The sequence below is a fragment of the Symphodus melops genome, assembly GCF_947650265.1.
Source record: "Symphodus melops genome assembly, chromosome: 12".
In the NCBI taxonomy this organism is placed as follows: domain Eukaryota; kingdom Metazoa; phylum Chordata; class Actinopteri; order Labriformes; family Labridae; genus Symphodus; species Symphodus melops.
The window spans coordinates 6,901,066-6,926,650 of NC_136702.1; the positions used below are offsets into that span (position 1 = coordinate 6,901,066).

At 41.8% G+C, this 25,585-nt stretch overlaps 4 protein-coding genes and 1 long non-coding RNA gene across 5 annotated transcripts in view; 3 read left to right on the forward strand and 2 right to left on the reverse strand.

Moving 5' to 3' along the window:
* Positions 1 to 2,160, reverse strand: part of LOC306832522 — an 11,580-nt gene extending 9,420 nt beyond the window's left edge. The window contains exons 1-2 of the long non-coding RNA XR_013780243.1: positions 2,080 to 2,160; positions 1,046 to 1,226 (exon numbers count right to left, since the gene is read on the reverse strand). This is a non-coding gene — a long non-coding RNA (uncharacterized lncRNA). The remainder of the gene's footprint in view (positions 1 to 1,045; positions 1,227 to 2,079) is intronic.
* On the forward strand, positions 2,030 to 13,693 carry rev1 (REV1 DNA directed polymerase). The gene is made up of 22 exons (XM_079357243.1): positions 2,030 to 2,452; positions 3,237 to 3,312; positions 4,066 to 4,198; positions 4,366 to 4,534; positions 4,918 to 5,442; positions 5,573 to 6,387; positions 6,547 to 6,645; positions 6,763 to 6,879; positions 7,025 to 7,151; positions 7,281 to 7,409; positions 7,531 to 7,685; positions 7,783 to 7,902; positions 7,997 to 8,217; positions 8,314 to 8,486; positions 8,587 to 8,813; positions 8,902 to 9,095; positions 9,368 to 9,640; positions 10,735 to 10,834; positions 10,927 to 11,135; positions 11,252 to 11,402; positions 12,957 to 13,059; positions 13,154 to 13,693. Exons 2-22 carry the CDS (start codon positions 3,247 to 3,249, stop codon positions 13,263 to 13,265), a joined length of 4,218 nt encoding a protein of 1,405 aa, XP_079213369.1. The 5' UTR covers positions 2,030 to 2,452; positions 3,237 to 3,246; the 3' UTR covers positions 13,266 to 13,693.
* A 1,656-nt stretch (positions 13,694 to 15,349) lies between these two features.
* Positions 15,350 to 18,336, forward strand: txndc9 (thioredoxin domain containing 9). The gene is made up of 5 exons (XM_079357690.1): positions 15,350 to 15,458; positions 16,402 to 16,602; positions 16,941 to 17,059; positions 17,487 to 17,741; positions 17,842 to 18,336. Exons 2-5 carry the CDS (start codon positions 16,429 to 16,431, stop codon positions 17,957 to 17,959), a joined length of 666 nt encoding a protein of 221 aa, XP_079213816.1. The 5' UTR covers positions 15,350 to 15,458; positions 16,402 to 16,428; the 3' UTR covers positions 17,960 to 18,336.
* A 775-nt stretch (positions 18,337 to 19,111) lies between these two features.
* mrpl30 (mitochondrial ribosomal protein L30) lies at positions 19,112 to 21,155 on the reverse strand. The gene is made up of 5 exons (XM_079357689.1): positions 20,840 to 21,155; positions 20,329 to 20,415; positions 19,920 to 20,066; positions 19,449 to 19,522; positions 19,112 to 19,300 (listed from the first exon to the last, which is right to left on the reverse strand). Exons 1-5 carry the CDS (start codon positions 20,879 to 20,881, stop codon positions 19,168 to 19,170), a joined length of 483 nt encoding a protein of 160 aa, XP_079213815.1. The 5' UTR covers positions 20,882 to 21,155; the 3' UTR covers positions 19,112 to 19,167.
* A 170-nt stretch (positions 21,156 to 21,325) lies between these two features.
* On the forward strand, positions 21,326 to 24,085 carry mitd1 (MIT, microtubule interacting and transport, domain containing 1). The gene is made up of 7 exons (XM_079357688.1): positions 21,326 to 21,632; positions 21,718 to 21,819; positions 22,012 to 22,148; positions 22,934 to 23,020; positions 23,132 to 23,244; positions 23,362 to 23,422; positions 23,534 to 24,085. The coding sequence occupies exons 1-7, from the start codon at positions 21,488 to 21,490 to the stop codon at positions 23,627 to 23,629; spliced, it is 741 nt and encodes a 246-aa protein (XP_079213814.1). The 5' UTR covers positions 21,326 to 21,487; the 3' UTR covers positions 23,630 to 24,085.
* The last annotated feature ends 1,500 nt before the right edge of the window (positions 24,086 to 25,585 follow it).

The window sequence follows — 25,585 nt, forward strand, 5'->3', positions numbered from 1 at the left end:
CATCATGCAACTATGAATTTTAATCTAGGTCATGAATATTGTGCACTGGGTTCACACGGGGGCAACCACTTTAAAACTCTTATGTCCACCAGATGGCAGCAAACCATCATCAACTGTACCAGCAATGTCTAGTATTGAAAACAGAAATGTCCTCTTGTTCCTGTGGCAGTCTTCACAGCACAACTCACAGCTTTCTCTATTAGGCTGGCTGGGCATAATAATAATATTCACCAGTCACTATGAGAGAGGCTTACTAAATAGTCTCACTGTAATCTTTCACATTTTGTCACATTGCACTTTATTCATCATGGGTTAGTTTAAATGTTTTGGGGGTTTTTTTACATTCACATTGATGCATTTGCCTGGAAAAGACTGCCGACCCACCCTGCTCTCATCTGTCTGCCGTTCCTGCAATGGCTGACACTCCACAGAGATAGGCATGAAAGACAAATGTGTGAGTGTGCCTCATTAATCAGTCCAGTTGTGCAGAAATCTCTGTCTATACATCATTATGACGCTCCATGGCTGACTCTACCTTTCTGCTGCATCAACACAGAAGTCGCTGTATGAAACTTCAGCATCTGATGTCTGGTACCATAGCAACAGCGAACAACCAATAAGGGGGATCCTTGGGACACGATGGGCCTTGGGTCAATATCATTGGGGGGATGGAGGGGGTTCGGTTCCGTGAAATTGAGTCTGTGGCAAAGTAATCCAAGTGCCAGACATTTTACTTTTTTTGGGACTATGTGACCTACTTTATACCACCGTCTTAAACTGGATCCTTTGACTTCCTTTCCTTAATAATGCTTAAGGTGTTTGGAGTGTTTCTGTGCAAAATAAAACAGTCGCTCACATACACAACCGTGAGAAGTAGAGAGAGACTATTTTCATACACAGGCCTACTGTACCTTTCTGTCATATTTTTTTAAATACAGAAACCGAAAATACATAGCGTCGAAATGAGCATATAGGCCATACATGCATTTTTTATTCTGAGTGTGTGGAGTGTCACTGAGCGTGGACCACCATGATTTCTGCTTACCTTTACGCTTCTGGCTCTTTCAACCTGCACGTGCCTCTGCGTCACGGCCGTGGATCCAGTGTACCGGGCCGGGCCGTCTGAGGACACCGGATCCTGGAGCCAGACAGTCCATCCAGACGAAACAGCTATCGACTGTCTGCCGCTGCAATGCAGGCAGATGTGGGCGCAATACATGTGCAGCCTAAACACACAAACCCTCCTATTAGAATTGACTCAAGATACATTTTTTAAAGGGGAACAAACGAGTGTTGGCGAGTGACAACACTGGTCACTTCAACGTCAAACTGACTGCTTTTTTTATTGCATGTCGTGCCGATTAAATGCACGTCAGAAACTAACACAGTAGGGTTTTTTTGGGTTTTTTTTTACTGTACAGAGATACCAAGAGCTCCCATACAGTCATTTGAGGTGACATGCACTCAGTTGCCCGCACAGTGGCAGCACCACGGCACAACTTGAAGCTAAAAACAAGAAGCCGGGGATAAGCTGGGTCAAGTTAGATAAGAGAAAACCGGATGTGATACGAATTTCATTTAAAAAATAAAACAACATATGCCCTCAAGTGACTTTGCCGAAAAAAACAGGACCATATGACACACATGGAGGGAACCGATTAATTTATTTCACAATAGTAAAGTTAGAACTATCCAATATATTAAACTGACATTACATGATTATCAGAAGAAGAAGGGACATTTTTCGTGTTGTTACATTTAAATTCAACCTCTGGTTACAGTAATTATAACAATTGTATTTTTTACTTTTATATAAAAAATATCGTATTTTTGCTTTTTAAGTAAAATTCGTATTGTTACTGTTAACATTTTAAATTTCTTTTTTTTTTATTGTTATTGATGGTGTCTATTAAAAAATAAACACCATCACTGACAATGCGAATAATACTATTGAATTAGAGCTTGTTACAGTCGTGTGTTACAGTTTTAAATGCCTCATGAAGATAATAATTACCCGAGTATCTTCACACGCCTCACATTTCCCAACAGCTTTTGTTAAAACAAAATGTTGCCACTGACTGTTTGACTTGAAACAACTTTCCGGAACTTGCACGACTCTCTTCGGGTCCCTTGACTCTCTCTCTCTGAGGAAAGGGGAAAGCAGAGCGATCAGGCGGTAGAAATGGAGAGCAAAAGGACCGGGGTGGGTGAGCAAAATTGTTCATGAGGTAGACATGGCGTGGCAACATGACAAAATAAGAGGACCTCAGTTCACCAAACGACTCCTGTGAGGAGGACAGAGTCGAGGCGGGAGGAGTCGAGAAAACTGTCTGGAGCCTTTTTCACTTCGCTTTTTTTCCTCCTCGTAATCAGTGCGCACACCGCGTTTGTGTTGGGCAGGATCTGCAGAGAGAAGTCTGAGGCTAACAACACAGTGTGACTGGATAAAAAGGTAAAAAAAAAAAAAAAACAAGCAAAAAAAAACCAAGTGACTTCTTGGAAAAGCATTGACTCGGGGCTGTACTTGTTTCCATGTGTGTCCAACATTGTGCTGAAGTGACATTGTCGTGCAGCTTATCCATTGTTTAGCAGAACATTTCGCAAGCGAGTACAGGCAACACATTTCTAATGGTATTGCTTCCTGTTTGCTTTAACTGATGTGATGTTACAGTCGTGCAATGGCGCAGCGACATGCATTACTGTACTAGTCGTTTATCGATGAGAGGTTGCACTGCTGATGTTTGAAACATGTTACAAAGCTCCACATGGGGCTCTGTTTGTAAGATCTGTCAGTGGCAGAGGTCCTGTCCGGACATGCCCTTGGACACGAGGCTCCTGCCTGGGCGGAGACCATTTTAATAACAGTAATGCGTGAATAACATTGACCTACTAGTCCTAGAAATAAAAATCACAACAAAGCAGCCAGAAATATAGCATGTTAAAAGTATGGTTGCTTTTCATTGTCAATTGAGAAACACTTGAAAAAGCTTTTCGAAACTTGGAGCAGAAAAATGACATCATTTGCTATAATCATAAAAAAAAGGACTTCTTCAGAATCATTTAAGTTTATTGAGACACTTGTATGTATTTTCAAGCTTCATTGGAGGATGTGTACAAAAACTGTGTGGGGGGGATTAAAAAGCTGCATAATCTAAGTTGAACTTGAACTGTGAAGTGTTGTTCAGCTTTGACCTGTATGATTCAGTATTGGTTCATGTCACCTCTTGTGATTACAGGTAGCTCAGCATGAGTCGAGATGGGTGGATGAAGAAGAAAGCCAATTCTGGTGGTGACAATGGTTGGGCTGAGAGAGTAAGTATTGCACATCTTTACCAACAGTGGATGGCAGCAGGAATAACACTGGTATGATCCACTGTTGTGTAGTTCTGCTGATATGGGCCATTCACAAACAGTGGTGATTCTGGGCTGTTGGGACCCTGGGCAAGAATTCACAGGGGGCCCCTCCAACTCAACATTCGTCACTGTTATGCTGTAAGCAACCGGACACAGCATAAATTTAAGCAGAAGTTAGCAGATGGTCCATTAAAGACTTTGAACATTTTGAGCTGCTGCTGTTTAAAGTTTATCAGCCCTCGGGATGGGGGGCTACTGGCCAGGGGTCCCAACCAGTTCCCTGTCTTGCCTGTGGACAAGCAACGCCTCTGATCACAGATATAATATATCACCATCTGCATTTGTGTGGACAAAAAAAAAAGCCCTATATATGTCACTGATTACATAATGCTAAAAGAACATTTCTTCACAGCTTGGCAGACGGAGGTCGGCACTCCAGTTGGTTGCTTGTGTATAATAATGTTTCATATTTAGAGGTTTTATTTGCTTTTTACATACAATTGCACTGATCTATGCTCTTCAAAATAGTCGCACAATTCAAGGAATTTTTATTTTATTTTCAACCCAGCTCAAATGTTCTTTCTGTTGGCCTCCATTTTGATGAACTGTGAATGACATTTTCTTTTGAAATCTGTAATAACTTTATCCAAAAAGACAACAGCCAGCTATCCAAGCAGCTTTTCAAGACAATGCTGTCCTTTGTGTTTGTAGGGCGGCTACATGGCTGCCAAAGTTTCGAAGCTGGAAGAGCAGTTTAGACTGGACGCCCCCCGAGAAAAACAGAAGGATGGTTCATGCACCGACATTTTCAGTGGCGTGGCAATCTATGTCAATGGATACACGGGTAAGAGGACTCAACATTACCTTGATTTGATTGCGTCCATCTAGTTTTTCCTAACCAGAGTGAATAACACTGAGGTGACTTTAAAGGTACCTGAAAGTTACTGTAAGATGATTTCACTCCATAAATCGAATGAAAGGGTTTCTGTTTTTTGGTCGGTTTGTCATCAGACCCAAGTGCAGATGAGCTGCGTAGACTGATGATGCTGCACGGCGGCCAGTTCCACGTTTACTACTCTCGCTCCAAGACCACCCACATTATCGCCAATAATCTACCAAACTGCAAAATTCAGGAGCTCAAAGGGGAGAAGATCATCAGGCCAGAGTGGATCACTGACAGGTCAGTTCACTGGGAGTTCATTCGCTTAGTTTAGTATCTTTCTATAAAATGTGAACTCAAACTTTTTTTTTTTGTTTGTTTGTTTGGTTTTTTTTGTTCTCTGTTTTTCATTTAGTTTTGTTTTGCTGTTATTGATTGTGTGTGCATGCAAATGTAATTGTCTATGTATGTATATGTTTACTCATCGGATGCGTACCGAGGTTCTATGTGGGGTGGAAGGGGATGAGTTTGAGAATGGAGGAAACAGATGACTTAATGGTTTTCTTTGATTTACAATTTTATGCCTCCATTGTTCAAATAAAAATAAAAACCTTTGATCACAAAAAAAATAAAATAAAAAGTGAACTGAAACTCACAGTTTGTTTCGCTGGTCTTTTTAACAGTGTCAAGGCTGGACGCCTCCTGTCGTACCTGCAGTATCAGCTGTATTCCAAACAGAAAGGCCCTCTCTTCGCCGGCATGACTCTGCGTCAAACCTCAGACATCCCCGGACCCAGCCTTCAGCCAAGCCATCAAAAGCTTCATCTGCCACAGCGCAGCATTCAGCACTCTGCTCTCAACAATGAGCAATCACCCAGCTTCAAAAATAACCCCATCCCTGACCCCGGCAACAGTCGACTTTACCAAGGCAACATCCAACCTCAGTCCATTCACAAAAGCTCTGCAGATCGTTCTTTAAACCCTGACGCGAGTCACTTAGTGCACAGTCACCTCAGTGTCGACCCCAAGGACAAAAGCTCTTTCTGTACCTACCCAAGCCCCACCATACACCCCCAAAGATCATCACATGCTTCTCCTCAAACACCTCATCCGAATCTCCATCACCAGAGAGCCGGCCAACCCCGACCTCAGATTAACTCTTCATGCTACGGTGACCGGAGCAGCTGCAAACCAGGGGGAATAAAAATGTGAGTATGCAAAGCTCATTCAGAGAAGCAATTCTGTTTGTTTTTTTTAAAGAGAAACGCAGACATTACAAAAAATCTTCTCATGTTAATTTTTTTTTTTTTTTTTTTTGAATCTCTCCGTAACTTTCAGCAATGGATCACTGCAAACCTCATTGGACCTGATGGGCCATTCTAACATGAATGAAATACAAGAGTGTGGGAAAGAAGATCCTCTCCCGCAGGTGGTGAAAGAAGCACCCCTGACCAATGGACACGCTCACCTTCACAACGGTGCCTTAAAGCCAGAGGACGTGTCCCCTGTTACAGATCCGACCTCTGCTGACGTGGAACTACCTAAATGCAGAGTCAAGGCTCCTTTAGCACAGCTCAAAGACAAGCCTGACCCCTATGAGTTTCCCAACACTCCTCCGAAGCAATGCGACCCTTCTCTTGATCTTTTGGAGCGACCTCTCTCACCAGGAGACGCGGAGCAAATACCTGAACCTCCACCTCCCACTCATCACGAGGACATAAGAGCCACAGACACCCACCGATCCCCGCTTCAGCCATCCTGTCAAGTTGATCCAAACTCTGAAAAGACTCCCCGCTCACCTTCGTCTTTTTCACATTCTCCACTTCGACTGAATGGAAGTCACCATAAAGCCTTTTCATCGGACGCCGCCGCCGCCGCCTCACTTCACACGAGCAGCGTCGCAGCCAAGCCGGATCCCTCCTCGGAAAAGTCGCCGTCTTCTAAGTCTTCAGCCCAGCTGCTGGCTCAGACAGGGGGGTTGATCTCTGAGTACTACTCTCACTCACGTTTACACCAGATCTCCACGTGGAGGTCGGGCTTCTCCGAGTATGTCAATGAGCTCCATAGCAAACGAAAAACCGCAGGCGGCGCCTCCTTTCCGGGGAAGGACCGGCTGAGGAAATCTTTGGCCCAGCGCTCTTCAGACAGTCATGGTAGGAAAGAAAGGCTGTTCCCTGTAAATCCAGGCTGCACTTCTAATGATGAGCTGTTGATTGGTGTCACCAAGGCGTCCCGATGTTTCCTGTCGCTAACAGTGTCGCCGTGCCTCCTTTCCTCGAACAATCCTCTTTTGTGTTTATTGTTTTTGTCAGGTACGTTGCCATCGTCGAGTGTCAAATCCTGTATTTTTCACGTGGACATGGACTGTTTCTTTGTGTCTGTGGGGATCCGACATCGACCCGAGCTCAAAGGTAGGTGGACTCTTTTCTCCTTAATTTATTCTCTGCACAGCGAAACATTCGGATGTCCAGAGACTAGCCTTCAAACTGTCAGAGAGCTCCTTGTTGAAGTCATGTATTTTCTCACAGGAAAGCCGGTAGCTGTGACCAGTAACCGTGGACAGGGCAGAGTGCCCCAGAGACCCGGTGTCAACCCTCAGCTGGAGCTACAATACTACCAGAGGAAACAAACTCACCCTCAGTCTGGTGAGATGATCATACCTCTCCTGCTGTCACTGGGCCAGCTCACCTTGCGTGGCGCTGTCATTTCTTGTTCATGCCTGTACACGTTTGTTTGTTTGACTTTTCATCCAACGCGCTGGACTAAGTCGATCCTTGTTCTGTTTCTCAGAAAGCGCAGATGGGGATCTTTACAGAACTCCCTCACAGGAGAGTCCTGACTCCCATGCTAACGGAGTGGAACAGGACGCTGCTTCTCTGTCCATGGCAGAGATTGCATCCTGCAGTTATGAAGCTAGGTAAGATTTTAAAAAAAAATTAAAAAAAATAAATCATAATAATCAGCACAAATTTCTCATTTTGTTCTGTCACAATGTCAGACGAAAAAAATACTTGACCACAATGTCTGTCAATTGGTTCTCTCACAGGCAGGTGGGCGTGAGGAATGGGATGTTTTTTGGTAAAGCGAAGCAGTTGTGTCCCTCGCTGCAGTCCGTCCCTTATGATTTTGAGGCGTATAAAGAAGTGGCTTTCACCTTGTACGAGACTCTAGCCGGGTAAGACTCCCTCTTGGAATTTGTCACACACCTCACTGCCTTTTAAATGCAAAATAACCTCAAGTGCATTCTCTCTTTAAAACATTTTGGGTTGTTTTTTTTGTTGTTGTTTTTTTTGCAGTTACACCCATGACATCGAGGCTCTGAGCTGTGATGAATTGTTGATCGATTCCACCTCCCTGCTAGCTGAGTTGGGCATCTCTGCAGAAGACCTGGCAGAGGTGATCAGAGCAGACATCAAGGAGAAAACAGGATGCAGTGCCTCAGTGGGCATGGGTGAGTATATGCTGATCTAATGGTGGAAAAGGTCTTGTCCTTTTTTTCTTTTTTTCTTTTTTTGGGGTCATCTCCAACCAACTGCTCATCTGTTCAGGGTCCAACATCCTGTTGGCTCGGCTGGCGACCCGTAAGGCGAAGCCAGAAGGCCAATACTTCCTAAAGAGTGAAGAAGTGGATGATTTCATCAGAGACCTGGCAGTGACAAGCTTACCAGGTAGATACAATGATCATCATCGTGCTCAGTCCACACAGGTTTAAGTTTTCTTGTTTGTGGTAAATTTCTGTTTGATCAAAATGTATTTTTCTAGGTGTTGGGCCTGTTATGGGCAGAAAGCTAGCTGCTATGGGTGTGAGGTCATGTGGGGACCTCCAGCAGGTGTCGCTGTCTCATCTCCAGAAGAAGTTTGGCCCCCGGACCGGACAGACCCTGTTCCGCTTCTGCAGGGGTCTGGACGACAGGCCGGTTCGCTACGAGAAGGAAAGGAAGTCCGTCTCAGCAGAGATGAACTACAACATCCGCTTTACCAAGGTTACTCCTGCTTGTCTTCACCTGTGCCGTCTCTTCTTTCTCCTCCTCCTCCTCCGCTCCTCTTCCTCTAAAGTGTCGCTCTGTTTCTGTGAGCAGGTTGACGAGGCCGAGTGTTTCCTCACTAACTTATCCACGGAGGTGCAAAAGCGATTACAAGAAGCCGGGTTGAGGGGTCGCAGAGTCACCCTCAAGATCATGGTCCGCAAGGTCGGAGCTCCACTGGAACCGGCCAAATACGGCGGTCATGGCATATGTGACAATCTTGCCAAGTAAGAAACAAGAAGTCATTCCTGTCGTTGGTAACAAGTGATCAAAAGTGCCCTCTTTCCTTACACATGTTTTTTTGTCCCTTATTTTCGTATCTGTCAGGACTGTGATGCTCGCCCAGTCCACCGACAGTGGGGAGCTCATCGCAGCTGCAGTCATCAAGCTGTTTCATGGCATGAAGCTGCAGGTTGAGGATCTGAGAGGAGTCGGCATCCAGGTTCAGCTTCTCGAAGGAAACTCTGTCACGCAGGACTCCACCAGCTCCCGGTCTCGCTCAATCAAAGACATGCTGTTTGGACAGGGATTGAGTGCCAGATCCAGCTCCATAGGTTTGTGTTTTTGTCTTTTGAGTTCCTGCTTGTTTTGTTCGTCGTCGTCGTCTTGGAGGTGAACTGAAAGTCAAGGTGGATGTTCCAGATTCTTCAGAGAACAACAGGCGCGAGGAAAAGACTCCGTCGACCACAGCAGCATCCGCCTGCTCTTCTCCTCTTCCTCTGTCACCTCCCGAGCCAATCCCAGGGACGAGCAGAGACCAGCAGGGCTGCAGACAAACGCCAAGACATTCCAAAGCACGTCTCAACTTCAGTATCGAAGTCCCCTCCCCTTCACAGGTGAGGTCTTCAACAAAGTGTGTAATGGATCAGAGGGAGCTCAACCTTTTGAAGCAGTATGCTGGTATCAGTTATTTCTGTTTTTTGACGTAGGGAACATCCGAATGGTAGTTTAGGGTGTGCAGATTCAAGATATATGAAGCATTTGAACATACTCCAAGAAATGGCATTTCGATTGTATGTCTGTTGCCGAGTTAAAAGGTTAAAAGGTTAAAAAAAAAAAAAAAAGTATGTTTTCACCTTCATTCTCTGTTTCTCTGTGATGTTCTTAGGTGGATCGTTCAGTTTTGGAGGCGTTACCCGCAGACCTGAGAGAACAAGTGGAGCACTCATGGACTAACCGTGACGGGAGAGGAAGTAACCGTTCGAAGCCCTCCTCTCCTCTTCCACAGCCGTCATGTCTCAGGTCTCGTCCGTCCTCCCCTCCTCGTCCTCCGGCCTCTGTCCCTGCTCTGTACACTCCTCCTGTCGGCACGTTGGTCCTGCAGATTCCAAACGAGCCAGACAGTCCCGGAATTGTACTGGAACTGCCAAACTTCTCACAGGTAGGGATGTTGAGGTTTGACGTGATCTTTTTTTTTTCCATTTTTAAAACCCTTTCGTAGTATAATTAACATGTTTAATAGCTCTGCATCAGGGGAGATAAAGAGGAATTCCACACAGTGGAAGCAAATCAAGCAGTCTGCTCTGGACTCTCTCTGTCCCTTCTCAATCATAGATTTTTAATGGTTACAATTAGTTTTTATCTTAAGTGTCCACACTGTAATCTTCCTCTGTAGTGCTATTCTGTACTCATGATGTGTTTCTTGTGTGTTCATCCTGGGAGACATTTGATCTTGAGTTCATCACTCATATGAAGGCATTAAACAGTAGAGAGCTGGTTTCAAAATACTTCTAGTTTGTAAATTTGGCCTTTTGTGAACGATCCTGAAGTCTCTCAGAGGTCCAAGTCGTCACAAAAGGTGTCTGTTTATTTAGTCATTCTAACACTTGTGTTCATTTGAGCCCTGTATACAGTACATAGTCAGTTCAAGGCAAAATATGTTAGGCTTGTGTGACGCCTCGCTTACAGTGTTAAACACAGGGGGAAGTGGTCAGGCAAAGTCTTTCTGCCTCTAAGGTCGTAACACAGTGGTGTCCAAACTTTTTTTCTTGCGGGCCAAAATTGTCACGTTAGAATCGCTCACGGGCCACAGGGTTTTTTTTTTGTTTTTTTTTAAATATTGGAAGGAACTTTTTGTATTTTGACCTCTTCAAAAAATAATTTAAATACACAATAACTAATTGCAGTGGGAAACTGTTGTGTTCTAATTTTTTGGAAAGAATAGTCAGGCTTTTATAGGTCTCCCTCGCTAACATGAAAAAGAAAAAAAGAACAAAATATGCCATCTGATGAGGCCTGGGGCCAAAATCTTCTGATTCTTCGATTTGAAGTCAAGGGCCACAAAAAATCCACTCAAGGGCCACAAATGGCCCCCGGGCCGCACTTTGGACACCCCTGTCGTAACAGATTGCAATGTGAAAAACACTTTTGAACATCTTCACGTATCTTTAAATAGAATTCTTTCAAAGACACCTTTACTAAGAAGGTCAAAGCTTTTCTCTTATTTACAAAGCAGAATTCCCTTTCTAACTGCAGGTTGATCCAGATGTTTTTGCTGCCCTTCCCAAGGAGCTCCAGGAGGAACTCAAGTCAGCATACAACCGTGTTACAAATGTCCAGCCCCTGTCAAAACTTTGTAAGTAGATGGTTATAAAGACAATGAGTTTCCACATTCATGAATGCATCAATGTAATTCATGCACATTTATTATTCCACTTGTGTTGTCAGCTGTGGATCAGAAGAATCCACTGTTGCAGCTTAAACAGTCAGGGGTTGGGATTGGGATCGGTCGGGTGAAGCGGCGCTACAAAAGAAAAAATGCAGCGAGTCCTGTCAAAAAAGGTCCGTCCCCTCAGAAGAAGCGTCACATGACTAACAGCCCAGCCAAGATCTTACCGCCTCCTGTAAAACCACGGGAACCAATGAGCATCCTACAGGTGAGAATTCAATTTCTCACATGAATTTTTTTTTTTTTTAAAGACAGAATGCAAAGACGGATACTTTATGGCTCTTTTTGAGCTCAAAACATTTTTGCTACTAATCTTTTTCCCAGGCTGAAAACGGTCCCTCCTCTTCAAACTCAAAACCAGACATCCCAGACTGTCTCTCGGAATTCATCACTCGCCCTGCTCCAACGTTGGCCGGAGCCTGCGACCTGACCGACATAAAAACGCTCCTTCGGGAGTGGGTGACCACCATAACAGGTACATGGTGAAGAAAAGCTTTGCAATATTGTTATATTATTCAGAAACACTTCTAACACATGTACGGAGCAATATTAGAGAGAGATAAGGTGAACTGTGTTGTCCACAGAGGCCAAGATTAATACATATCGAAAGTTCCTCACAAGTGCTTAAATTCATTTAAAAAAAAAAATTCTAGTTGGTTCCATCCATCCATCCATTTTCTACCGCTTATCCGGGGCCGGGTCGCGGGGGCAGCAGTCTAAGCAGAGACACCCAGACTTCCCTCACCCCAGACACCTCCTCCAGCTCTTCCGGTGGGACCCCGAGGCGTTCCCAAGCCAGCCGAGAGACGTAGTCTCTCCAGCGTGTCCTGGGTCTACCCTGAGGCCTCCTCCCGGAGGGACATGCCCGGAACACCTCCCTAGGGAGGCGTCCAGGGGGCATCCGGACCAGATGCCCGAACCACCTCAACTGACTCCTCTCGATGTGGAGGAGTAACGGCTCTACTCCGAGCTCCTCCCTGGTGACCGAGCTCCTCACCCTATCTCTAAGGGTGCGCCCAGCCACCCTACGGAGGAAGCCCATTTCGGCCGCTTGTATCCGAGATCTCGTTCTTTCGGTCATGACCCAAAGCTCATGACCATAGGTGAGGGTAGGAACGAAGATCGACCGGTAAATCGAGAGCTTCGCCTTTCGGCTTAGCTCCTTCTTCACCACGACGGACCGATACAGCGACCGCATGACTGCAGACGCCGCACCGATCCGTCTGTCGATCTCACGCTCCATCTTCCCCCCACTCGTGAACAAGACCCCGAGATACTTAAACTCCTCCACCTGGGGCAAGGACTCCCCACCGACCCGAAGGGGGCAAACCACCTTTTTCCGGTCGAGAACCATGGCCTCAGATTTAGAGGTGCTGATCCTCATCCCAGCCGTCTCACACTCGGTAGCGAACCGCCCCAGTGCGCACTGAAGGTCCGGGTTCGATGGAGCCAACAAGACCACATCATCCGCAAAAAGCAGAGACGAGATCCTGTGGTCTCCGAACCGGACCCCCTCCGGCCCCTGACTGCGCCTAGAAATTCTGTCCATAAAAGTAATGAACAGAACCGGTGACAAAGGGCAGCCCTGCCGGAGGCCAACGCGCACCGGGAACAGGTCCGACTTAATACCGGCAATGCGAACCATACTCCTGCTCCGGTCGTACAAGGACCGGACCGCCCTTGGCAAAGTTGGTTGAAATATTATTTAAAACCATATAAGGCCCCGTGTCCACTTAGCGTTTCTTTTCCTGGCAGCGGAAAAGTCTCAAACTTCTTGTGGAAACCCTGAAAAGATTACCACCTAATAGAAAGAAATCACTCAGAACGGGGAATGACGTCACACCCGGGTTGAGCGTGTTCCAGTTGCAAGTCGGGAAAGCAACACGGACACCTCCAGGAGTGCTTTTTGTTTTGTCAGCTGTTGCCACAACACACAACGTGATAGTTTGGGCAGTATGTCCACACATTTATCTCTGTTGTTTGAGTAGTCGCAAATACACATTGTAAACCTCCTCTCACCTTTTATTAGAACCCATGGAGGAGGACATCCTGCAGGTGGTGAAATACTGCACTGATCTGATCGAGGATAAAGATCTGGAGAGGTTGGATTTGATCATAAAATACATGAAAAGGTCAGTACTCCTCATAACAATCTCCTCTATTCCTCCTTTTTTTGTTTTTCCTCCACCCCTTTACTCATCTTTTGTTGGTTTATTTTCTTTGCAGGATCATGCAGCAGTCGGTGGAGTCTGTTTGGAGTATGGCTTTTGACTTCATACTGGACAACGTGCAGGTGGTTGTGCAGCAGGCTTATGGCAGCACTCTGAAAGTATCATAAAAAAGAGGCGTGCACCTTTTTTTTTGTGTTGCAGCTGTAACAAAATCCTCCGATCATGTCATCTACATTTAGCTTATTTTCAACGGTGAACGCCACTGAATCATCTGGAAGGATACTTTCAGTGGCCACAGAAATGAAGCACTAGTATCAAACACACAATATGAGGAAATGTTACAAAAGCCATGACAGTATTTGAGTGTATGTGCAGTGATCTTTTTTTTTTTTTCTGTACTGGTTTTTATAGGACAGGTCACAACTAAGTGAGAGTTTTCAAGTCCATCGTTTTTACTATGGCGTTCTTTTCTATATAATGCGATGAGTCATTTCAAACAAAAGTGGATTTTTATATGAACATTTTTGCAGAAAGTCCTTCACTCTTTCTCCTGACAAAGTGGTGCAAAGATTAAAAATCTCCCCTCTCCTGCTGAGCATTGTACTCTTACTGAAGCAGTTGATATCCCTCATGTATCACCTACTCACATACAGTATGTTTAAGTGGTATCTCAACCACATAAATAGAGCTTTATTTGTATTCCTTTAAGCAGCTTCATGATGCAGATTTTCAAATAATGACTGTCAATCACAATCACTGCTGATGTTGGAATCAGTCATCCTCGTAGCACTCATCAAAAGCCAAACCTATAATAATTCCAGAATTGTAGGGATATGATATCCAGTCATCAATATTTTCATTGGTGCTCCATGCCACTTGGTCTGACCTGTGAAAAATCAACAACTACCATGTCACCAAAAAAAGCAAACAAAATCTAGTCTGCTGCATACAGTAGTGTATTGTACTTATCTCTGCAAAAAAAAAAGTGCCAAACTGTTATTAAAGTGTGTAAATAATGATTTAAAGATATTTGTTGAAAGTTTTAAAAAGAAAAGATGTATGTGAAGGGTTTCCCTCCGGTATTGTTTACATGTAGTGAATTCTTAGTAACTCCCTGTAAATTGTAAATCTTGATAAGTCTTTAACTGTTTTTAAGTGTATCAATAGGAAATCCGAAGCTGGCCAAAGCACTTCATGTGAGGTTAACTGTTGATTCTCAGTAGCACTCTGACTCACAAGGATGTTGACAGGCAATCAATAAGTAGCCTATGCATTTCTTTTTTTTCTAACAAGTGAGATGTCCCTTCAATTTTATGTGATCTTTAATACAGCCTTTGTATCTGAAATATATCTTGGTTTTCAAGTGTGATTTACTATCCAATTTCACAAATTTGAAAACTGAAATGATGTTGGATCTGTATAGGAACTGCTGATCTAATTTTGGACTTTTACACCTGTTGTGTGTTCTTGTTTACTTCATACATGAATACTTTTCTATGCGAGTGGCTACTTTAGTGTATTTCTGTGGAGTAAACGATGATTGGTGATGAGAAGGACTCAGCAGATGCAGCTGGCTGGCAGGCTTGGTATCTCACCGTGCAAGACGTGAAGTTTGTGGTTTAAAAAAAAAAGGATGTCAAAAGGTGTCCCTATATGCAAACCAAATCAATCAACTTGTTGAAATGAATGTATCTTAGAATGTGCAAGTCTCCACTCACTTTCAAGATGATTGCTTCTCTTCACCTGTCATATCTGTCTTGAAGGAAATGGCCAGAAGTTAAAATGGCCAGTCTTGACTTCTTTAAACTGGCTTGTGCCTGAAGACCTGAAGCTGTGAACTTGTTTGTAAGTTTTCTAAATCTTGGTAATAAACTGTAAACTTGGTCTTAATAAAACTGTCTTTGTCATGTTTTTGCACTTAGTACTAATTCCTTTAATTTCGGTGCAGTGTCTGGTAGCCTGAGAGGTGCTTGGGCACAGTCGAATCCCCTCTCCCCACCAGCTCCATCACTCTGACGTCACTCTGTCAGTGCATTTCCACAGCATCTTGTATCCTGTGTAAACGTGTGTTGCATGTCCAACATAGAAAACGTCATATCTCATTTAATATATCTCATTAAATGACTGTTTGAAATAACCAAATATTTGGTGCTGGATTTTGTTTATCTTCGCTAACTATGTAAACTGTAGTATTACTCTAAATCCAGAGGTAGGCGCTGTAATCAAACATTTTGTGCAAACATCAGCGTGACGTCAGGTCGAGTGACCGAGGGTTTTTTTACGTCATATCCGCTGCATCGGTTCGCACTTAGCGCACGAACTGAAGCGACTGCTGTTAAACGTACTCACATCTCCACCAGGTAAGTAACTCGTTTATTAACAGGATGGTCACTCTGTTGAAAATGTTCACTTGAACTGCAACCCAAAGTTCACAGTTTACATTCTCGTTTTAAATCCACCGTGTGTCTATTTTAACGCGAGAGTTCACGGCTATGCGCTTCAGAGGGCTAACGTTAGCTGACCTAGTACGATAGCGAGCGGATTGTTCCAGTGTCACTTGATTTCTGTAAAAAAAAAAAAAAATGGAGAGAGAGAATAAATAAATTAAAATAAGGGCATAACATCTAAAATGCGTATAAGAATTATCTGCAAACGAAGCAGAGTGGTGAATAGGCGGGAACAATAGCCTTATTATGTAAACGCACTGGGCTAACACCCGGCTAAATCAAGGTGTGTCCTGGCGTTGCCATGGTTTTGTCCTGTGGACACACGTCGAGCCTTTGTTTGATTACACTCCTGTTATTATTATTATTACCACCAGTGGGTAATCATTGTACTTCTGCGACTTCATTCATACCTGTGGGATGATGCTTTGGTCACAAATGCCCGTTGCTATACTGAATACAGTCCAGTGCAAAAACCCTGCAATAAAACCCCCAAATAGTTTTTCCATCTCATACTTAAACGCCCACTTTTTATAAAACTGATTGGTCAGGGTGTTAAATATTAATTTAATGTTGTCGATTAAGAAGCATTGACCTCCACCAATGTTTTCTGAAGCAGCAGTGTAGTAACGTTCATGTGAAAAGCCCTGAATTATCATAAGAAAGCTGTATTAAGATGCATCTAGCTGGAGAAATCATTGTAACGCATACTTTATTCTGTAAATATGGGTCAATTAATATCACTTTGTTTGAGAGTTCTTTGTGGTCTGATGGGATTTACAGGTGCCTCGATGTCAATGTCGACCTTTGTTTCAAGTCCCAGCTTTTCATGACCTGTTCTTTTCCTCTCCGCAATCAGAAAGAGTTTTACACGGAACCGTCAACCATGGCTAACCAACAAATGGACATCATCACAAAGGTCTTGGAGCAGTCAGCCAAGCTGGTGGAGGAGTCGGTGGACGCTCAGCTGAGCAAACTGAATGAGATGGATGAAGATGATTTGGAGAGACTGAAGGAGAGGCGGTTGGAGGCTCTGAAAAAAGCCCAGAAACAGAAGCAGGTATGTGGGATGCTTTTCTTAAACTTGAACCTATTTAACAGAATTTCTACTATTTTACTACGTTAAATTTTGAAAGAAATTTGAATGATCGGGTTGGCTATGGAAAAAACAAAGTCAAGTTTTGTGATTGTAAAATTTGGAAACAGTCAAATTTTATCCAAAGAACACGGTGAGTAACCTGGTCTGATTAATAGACCATCGTTCACTCTCATGTTTGTACAAGAAACTTTTGGGGGGAAATTATTTTTCTCATCCTGATTCGGCCAACTGTATGTTGTTTTTTTTTCTCTCCTTTGTTATGTATTGTCCTGCCGCTAATCTTTGTCCTCTGTTATTAGGAGTGGTTGTCTAAAGGCCACGGGGAGTACCGAGAAATCCCCAGTGAGAAAGAGTTTTTCGGCGAGGTCAAGGAGACCAAGAATGTCGTCTGCCACTTCTACAGAAATTCAACCTTCAGGCGAGTGCGAAGCTACAATAAATGCATATATATTGTCTACAGACATTTGACCAGTTAGTCAGTTAAAGCAATGAACATTAATCTGCAAGAATGCTATTTATTGATTCAGCATTTCAAACATCAACCTGACAACATTTCCTGATATAAGCTTTGCAAATAAGAAGTGTTTTTTTTTAGCATTCTAACAAAGTAAGATGTTGAGCGTTTTACTCTTTGTAAAACAAAACAAGCAGTTTCTAAAAATCATTCCAGGCTTTTATACGACAGAATAAAAAATGTTGTTCAGTCATCTTTACCAACGCAGAGCATGACGGTACGAAGAGTCAGCGCTCTAACGTACTTGCAAACTTGGACGTTTTTTGTTTCTTTGGGTGTCTGTTTTTATGTCAAGGTTGCTTACCTTGTCGTTCTGTCCTCCCTCCTGTAGGTGTAAGATCCTTGACAAACACTTGGCCATCTTGGCAAAGAAGCACGTTGAGACCAAATTCCTCAAGCTGAACGTGGAAAAGGCCCCGTTTCTGTCAGAGAGGCTTTGTATCAAGGTCATTCCCACGCTGGCCCTGCTCTTGGACGGAAAGACAAAGGACTATGTTGTGGGCTTCACTGACCTGGGTAACACAGACGAGTTTCCCACAGAGATGCTTGAATGGAGACTCGGCTGTGCAGGTGTTATCAACTACAGGTGAGACAGAGCAGGCTGCCTCATTTATCTCTAAAGCATCAGAGCCACAGAATCCCAGAAAATGTGGCACTAAAAAAGTAACGTTTGTGTTCTCTTCTAGCGGTAACCTGATGGAGCCTCCTACATTTAACAAGAGGTCGGGCACAAAGTTCACAAAGGTGGAGAAGAAAACCATCAGAGGGAGGGGCTACGACTCAGACGACTCGGACTCAGACTGAAGATGACTGAGGGGCACCAACAGTCCTCTGGTTCTCTCTCAGGGCTACCTCATAAAGTTCAGCAGACAGCCCACTTTGATTTTTCTTACCCCTCTCTCTAAGTGACTTACCTATTTCTACAAATCTCCATATTTTGATTTACCATATCACAAATCTAATTATTTTATTATAGCTGTTGGCATCCTTGTTTTATACGTATTTCATGAATTGTCTTCTATGTTTGAATACATCCTAGTCATGAATCGTGCATTATAAGAACAAGATAACATTTACCATGACACAGATGGTGTCAAAGAGCCTTTTGCTTCATTGTTTGTTTCATTGTTAAAATTTAAACCCGTCATAAAATCAAATTGCAAATAAACATTTGTATTTAAGTGTAAAGATATGTTAAAACCCATCAGGAAACATGCATACGTTTGTATCCGTGTATATATGCGCCCTCTGGTTTTTTTCCCCTTTCTGAATCATCTCACCGACTTGTTCTTGTAGCAGCATCCTGAACTGATGTCAACACACTTTGTGTGAGGTGGACGTGTTTCATTAACAAATCTGATTGGATCAGCTTGGATTAAAGGAGCCCAACTCAAGGTCCCAATAATTCAAAAACTAGTAACCATGTACTTTGTCACATTTTCCATTAAATAGACTGCCATGCATTGCATCCATCCTGGTTTTGAAACCACACAGTTGTTCAGGGTCTCTATAAAACATTTTAATATCTGCAAGATTTCTTTTCGAGGTCTAGTGATGAGCAGGTTGGGTTAGTTTAGGATTCTACATGGTTCATGTCGACTGATTAGTTCTGCCCATACACCAGTCTGAAGAGTACGTGTATATAGTTTAAGGATGTACAGTGAGTGCACACTAAATGTGTAATAGTGTCGAATTACAACACGGCTTCATCCTGTAAAGAGCTTTAAATGCTTCTCATTGCATTAGGTTGTGTAAATGTAACTGTAGACCAAACCCAAACTACATTTTTGTTCCGGCTAAATAGAAAAGATCTGTCTCTACAAAGTACAAAAAGTGAAAAGATACAGGCTGCTTCTACAGTTCTTAATTTACATTGATTTTCTTAGTCATGTTTGGTAAAGAAATGTGATGTGACTGAATTGTTGTAGAAAAAAATCAGAGCAGAAAACGGGGGAATTGAGGATTTTTCATGAGATTTATAAACAGTTGAAATAATAACGTGCGAATGAGAGCTAAGACTCGATAGCTTTCGGTTCGACGGGTTGAAGAAGACGACGAACGATCAGCTCTCCCTTGCTGTTGATGTAGGTGTCAGCCATGTCTTCTTCAGCGGGGAGTCCATAAGGAGTCTGTAGTGGCTGGATCCTGAAAGCAGGACAGAGGACATAAAATCACACAAAGTGTCCCTTTTATAAATCAGACAAAACTATGAGCTTCATCAAATTATATACGGCTCATAACAAGATAAAGACATCTGTTTTAGTATCAAACTACAGACTTGACCGTTTCTTACCTTACAAGATGTTTGACAAATTTCAGTTGGCTGTTGACTGCAGGCGTGTTTTTGTGAATCACAGGTACATGTGGCTAATCATGACAAAGAGAGAACACCATCAATGCAAAAGAAAAATCCAGTTACATTATTCACTGCTCTATAGTAGACTCATGCTAAGATGCTTCAGGTAATACAACCATAGATGAACATTTTACATTACATAGTTGTGGTAAATGTTTTTAACCAAGCTATTAAAACCTTAAAGAACTACTGAATGATTTCACTTCATAGATCCTTGGGTGTTATGTTACTATCATGTTAAACACATTTTAATACTAAAACATGGATTTCATCAGAGACGTTTACAAAATCCCTTCAAAGTATTTTGTTTCACACAACCTGTCTTGACTTTTCATAATTCTTCAATTATTTTGAGGCAATTTCTTAGCAAACTTACAGTGGATCTCTAAAAAACCCAAGAAGCCCTACCTTTTCAAGCCCAAGGTATTTCACCATTTCTTTCTCCCAGTACGGTCTCCGCTTTACACTTTTTACTCGTGTCACTATGTGCAGTTTATGCGGTTGGTCTGGATCTCCTCCATATTTCTCATGTTCTTTCGATCTCTCTGCAAAAAGCTGCGAAGAATAAAACAGACACAAAATAAAATAATACTATGCAGCATTTTAAATGTTGTAGAACAAGCTCGAGCTTCAGGGAGCACATCATTAACTAATGTAATGAAATAGGATTTTTACACAGGGGTCCTTTAATAGAGCATCCAAGATGTTAAAGTGAATAAGAATGCATCTTGATGGTCATTGATTTTTTACAAATTACTCAACATATTAAACTACACTCAGCTACGTGACATGAGGAAGCCTTTTCCTGTTTTCTTACCTCTTGTGGGATTCTTGCTTTCGTGAATTTGCTGCGTGCAGACACAAACCATGAACCAGGTGACAAAAGGGTTGTTTCGGTCAGCACCTGTAGAGATACACAAAAGAGCAAAGGATAAATACAAGGGGGTCCTGTGGAATAGGGCCACATAATGTGAGGCAATATTTGTCAAACACTGGATTTTGCCTCGATGTGTCTACTTTAATGTCTGCTTTCTGAAGCCATGGGGAGGAAGTTTGTTAGCTGAGTTGTTTGAATTTTTGTAGGATTTTTTGAAACCATACGCAGACAGAATTACATGTTTTACGAAACAATGTTATTATTTATAATAATGTTATTATTTCATCGTTTTGATTAGTATGTCTATTTTTAAAAACAAAAACATTTAAAAAAAAAATCAATTCCTTCCTTCCTTCCTGAAGGATTAAACAAAACCTTCTGACATGCTTGTATTGTATTGACATTGAGGGGGGCCATTTCAAGATGTACCATGAAAAAAAACTGTTCTTACCTTGACTGGGAACTGTCTCAGTCCTCGACACACAGCTGACATGTTAATGTTTCAGTGTTAGATCCTCTCATGTACTGAAGTCCTGCACGCCAAGGTTAAAAACCTGCAGAGCCGCGTGCAGCAAACTCTGATGAACGTCGGTGAAAATAAACCTAATGTTAAAAAGTTCACATCATATTCAGAGCGTTGAGTCGGATTTAACTGATTAAGAAGCTGAAGACACAATGTTAAACTCACTATCACGTTTACACCGTGACAGTTCCCTCTCTATATGCCACCGGAAGTGTCCGCGAGTAACAGGAAACTGTGCCGAGACAACAAATCCTCCGTGTACAAGGTTCCTCAAAGGATTTTTTTAAAAAAAATTGAAAATCCAAGATTAAATTATTATATTTTAATGAAAAAATAATGGGAAATATATGAAAAAGCATTTTTCTTTTATTGTTTTTTAACGTCTCTATCTGAGGATCAAGGTCCATCACGTCGCAGTTAAAGTTTCTCCAGGGATTTATTTTTGTGGCGCACACGTCAAGCAACCAAGTTAAGAGGGTGGGTTCCCTTCTTTCGGTGGCTCTCCTGACTAGAAATTAGAAAAGAATACGCTGTAGTTTTTTTTCTTAAACAAGCAGACGAAAGGTTGGCTAAAAAATGAGCCAGAATCACGTGTCAGGGATGGAAAGCTCCGCTGTCTCCGTCCTGAAGCGGGCGGTGGAGTTGGACCAGATCGGCCGCTTCCAGGAGTCTCTCGTCTGCTACCAGGAGGGCATCCAGCTCCTAATGGACGTATTAAAAGGTCTCTAATCTCTAGCATTCAGATGTATTGTTGATGCTTTATGTGAAGGACGACATGAACCAACATGTGTTCTTGTTTCCATCAGCTGTGAAGGATGAGTCAAAGAGAGGACACTACAGGGACAAGATTAAAGGCTACATGGACAGAGCAGAACAAATCAAAGTTCATGTGAACCAGATGAAAGAAGGTAATGAACATGAATACTGGCGTTTATCCGGCTGTAAGCAAGTCAAAGCGACCTCTACAGGGTATTTATTGTAATTGCATAATGTTACAGAGTGTGTCTAATAGTGTATGATTCATATTAAGGTTCCTGGTTCAAAGCTTTCTTCAGCCTACTTCCTCCATGTTTCTCCTTCTGTGTTCCCTCTCCTGTCAGATGGGAAGTATCACGAGCAGATTAAAATAACAGAAGATGCTACTGGTTATAGCTATGAGGCTCTTTTCAAGCCATACATCAGCACTTTACTCACAGAGGTCTGGGTTCAAGACCCATACATACGGCACACACACCAAGTAAGATCTTTGTTTTCATCGGTGTTTGTTGTTTGAAGTTTTTTTTTTTCTTTCTGTCTTTGTTTCCAGCTGCATCTGAATCATGTATCTGCGTAGTTACCTGATCTATGCAGCCAGTTTCTTCACTTTTAATTGAAGGTTATTTGTTTGCTGTCGTTTAGTTATACACAGGAATATAATCTTCTAAATCATAATATCAATATTGATTACAAAAGGCCTTCTTTAGGTCTTTCTGGGGGTCTTGTGTTAAATTTGATGGTGCACATTTTATTGTTCACTCTATTTAAAAAAGCTAACTCTGAAACCATTATGTAAAAGAATTGTCAATAATTAGGGGGAGAAGAAACTATTCTGAATAGTCAGTGAGATGAATGATCATTTATAAAGCACACTGAATCTAATTTGGCTCTAATTTACTGCAAAGTTCTGTGGCATGACTAAGGCCTAATCATATCCTGTACACATTAAAACTCCAGTTGTTTTGGTAAATACATTTCAAGATTATTTAAAGATGTATTTTTTGGGGCCATTTTGCCCTGATTGGATAGGAGAGCTGAAGAGAGACAGGACATGTTGGGAGGAGAGAGTGGTGAATGACATACAGCAAAGATAATGGGATTTGAATTCTGTATTCCACATCACAAAAATTATTAAAGTCCTTTTTTTTTCTTGCCCTTTTTTTTAACTTTTGGATTATATTTTTAACTGAACTCAGTAAAGTTAATTCTAACATCGAAATGTTCCAAACTCAACAAGTTAAACAAGCCTTATCCCACTTATCACAGTTGTACAACTTCCTGCGGTTCTGTGAGATGCTGCTGAAAGCGTCCTGCAAGGTGAAAAAGGTCCATCTCCTCACGTCACAGGAAGAGGTGGGTTATGTCATTAAGTAGACATACAATGTATCGACTACATAGCAGCAGGACCTGTCACCTGTGTTTAGTCTGCTCAGTCGTTTTATGACCTTTCATCGTGTCTGGCAGGCGGATAGCGGCCAGCAGAGCAGCGCTCTGGCTGAGTTGAGACAAAGTCTCGGTGCTCAGGGAGTGACTCTGGATCTGCAGTACTCCTCCACTATTCACGACAGGGAGATCAGGTACTGTTGATATGAAGGCTACAGTATCAAGGGAAATGATATTTGGATGTGATATTTCACTCCATTGTGATCATAGCTTTATTTTATAGCAGTAATCAAAAACAAATTTGTTTTCAGATTTGATAATGGATGGATCATAAAGATAGGGAGAGGGCTCGATTACTTCCAGAGGCCCAAGGTATGACTTCATACTTATCAGTATCCATGCTATATTATTAGAACTATAGGGTGGATTTTCTATGAGTCAACGATGATGATGTGTTCACAGTTTGTGTTCTTCTGTTTCTAGGGAAGATTCTCTATTGGATATTGTGACTATGATCTCAGACAGTGTCAGGAGACCAACGTAGACATCTTTCACACCAAACACACGAAAACACTTTAAGATTAAGAGAGCTTTAATTCATCCTTTTTAACATCCCAAGTGACTTAACTGAAGCACCTGCCCTCAAAACACAAACATATCTGTTGTGTCTGTTGCATTTGTCCTAACAGACAGGTGCCTTAAACAACTGTGTAACTGAGCAACGCTTTTATAATATGCTTTTTGTTAACACAGGTATGACTTCAACAGTATGATGTTTTTATAAAACCAGCATTTCTGAGGGGGATATGTCCTAATGTGCAGTTTATGCAAAGACCTGTTTCTTTTTCTTTATTTGCAAAGCTTCTCCTCCTTTTTGTAACTTTTCTCTACAATGAGGTGGTCCATAATGTCGAAAGTGGGAGGTGTTTTTTTTTAACATGGAATAACACCATCTGGTGGAAGAAAAACAAACCATTTTAAACTGTTATAAAAGTGTTTTTTTAATCAAATAAAACATCAGTTTTATTATTAAAATTTGGCTCTGGAGTCATTTTATTATAGAAACTGACAGAGACTTTATAGAAAATAATAAGACAATCTCACCACTACATTTTCTTGAATTAAAGGTTTTGTCTAAAGATACAGACCCCCTTTTCTTGCAGGCTAGACTATACTGTGAGTATTCTCAGGCGTCAGAAATCATTCAAGCTGCTGCTGCTGCTGCTAGAAATCTCAAAATCACAAATAAAGTGGAGCAAACATCTGTCTTAATCATGACATTGGCTTCCTGCGTGGACTGATGAATTCAATTCATATAAAAATTCATATAACCGGTCCAATAAGCACCAAATCTGTCTTAGTTTCCTGGATAGCACATAGAAAATAACTATTTAATTGTGAGCAAATATAAAATACAGTAAAGTTATTTTCAGTGTGCCACAGATTATCATTTCAGTTTTTATATAAAATAAAACCTTTAGTAGGCCTTGTTGTAATATTATGATTGACACATTTCTTTTCCCGTATGTAACTAAACAAAAGCACAAATAATTAATTCACCTTTTGCCGCACATTAAACTGCTAACCTTCAATCAAAGGTGCAGAAAGTGTTTTTTGGTAATTACTTTTGGATCAAGTGACTATAAAGATAAATTATCCAAAGCTGGAAACAGAGAAAAAAACCTCATATTTTAGAAATGACCATTCATACTTGCTCTTTTGCTTGAAAATGGTAAAAAGTATGGATTATTGAATTCTAAATACTGCAGGCCAACGTTCTTACATTGCTCTTTATAAAATGAAGTAAACTGGGGAAAACCTACTTTTATTCTCACGTGCAGATCAGAGATGTGTGATAGGCGGTTTGGGTGAGCCCCAGAGTATTTTTAGATTTCAAATTGGGTCATGGTATTCTTAAATTTTAAATGCCTGTATTAGCATTTTACATAACCAATGGATGGATTACAACTCAAATATAAATGATGAAAATACATAATAATATCCAGTCTTTTTTTGTTGTTGAAAACATGAGTGAATAAAAGGCGGTGGTGGTCAGTAATTTAGTGTATATTTCATGAAAGCAGGTTTCTAATGACCAAACATTTTCCTTTTAGATTGATGTGATTGTGGGATAAATTTCTCCCTCATTACATTTTCATGAGAAACTTGTTTGTTTTATAATGAATGGCTTCCCTGCTTAACACAACCGTGATCAGCTTATCTATCGGCCTTAATCTCAATATGCACAGTCCTCAACTGGGCTCTGAGAGTGGGAAAATATAATCCATCTGAAAACCTCAGGAAACACAGTTAACCTCAACACTTTCAAACACTGGTGTTTCTCCTTGTCTTTGTAAACATAGGACAAAGACGGCAGCATGACGAGGAAACAAAGCATTATAACTATATAAAGTTTTCATTTCCAACAAATCCACCCTATCACATTAAATGTAGGGTAATCTTGTAGACATATTGCCTCTTTAGTGTAGATTACAGACAATAACTGCTTGAATGGGGGAATTAAACAAAACCATG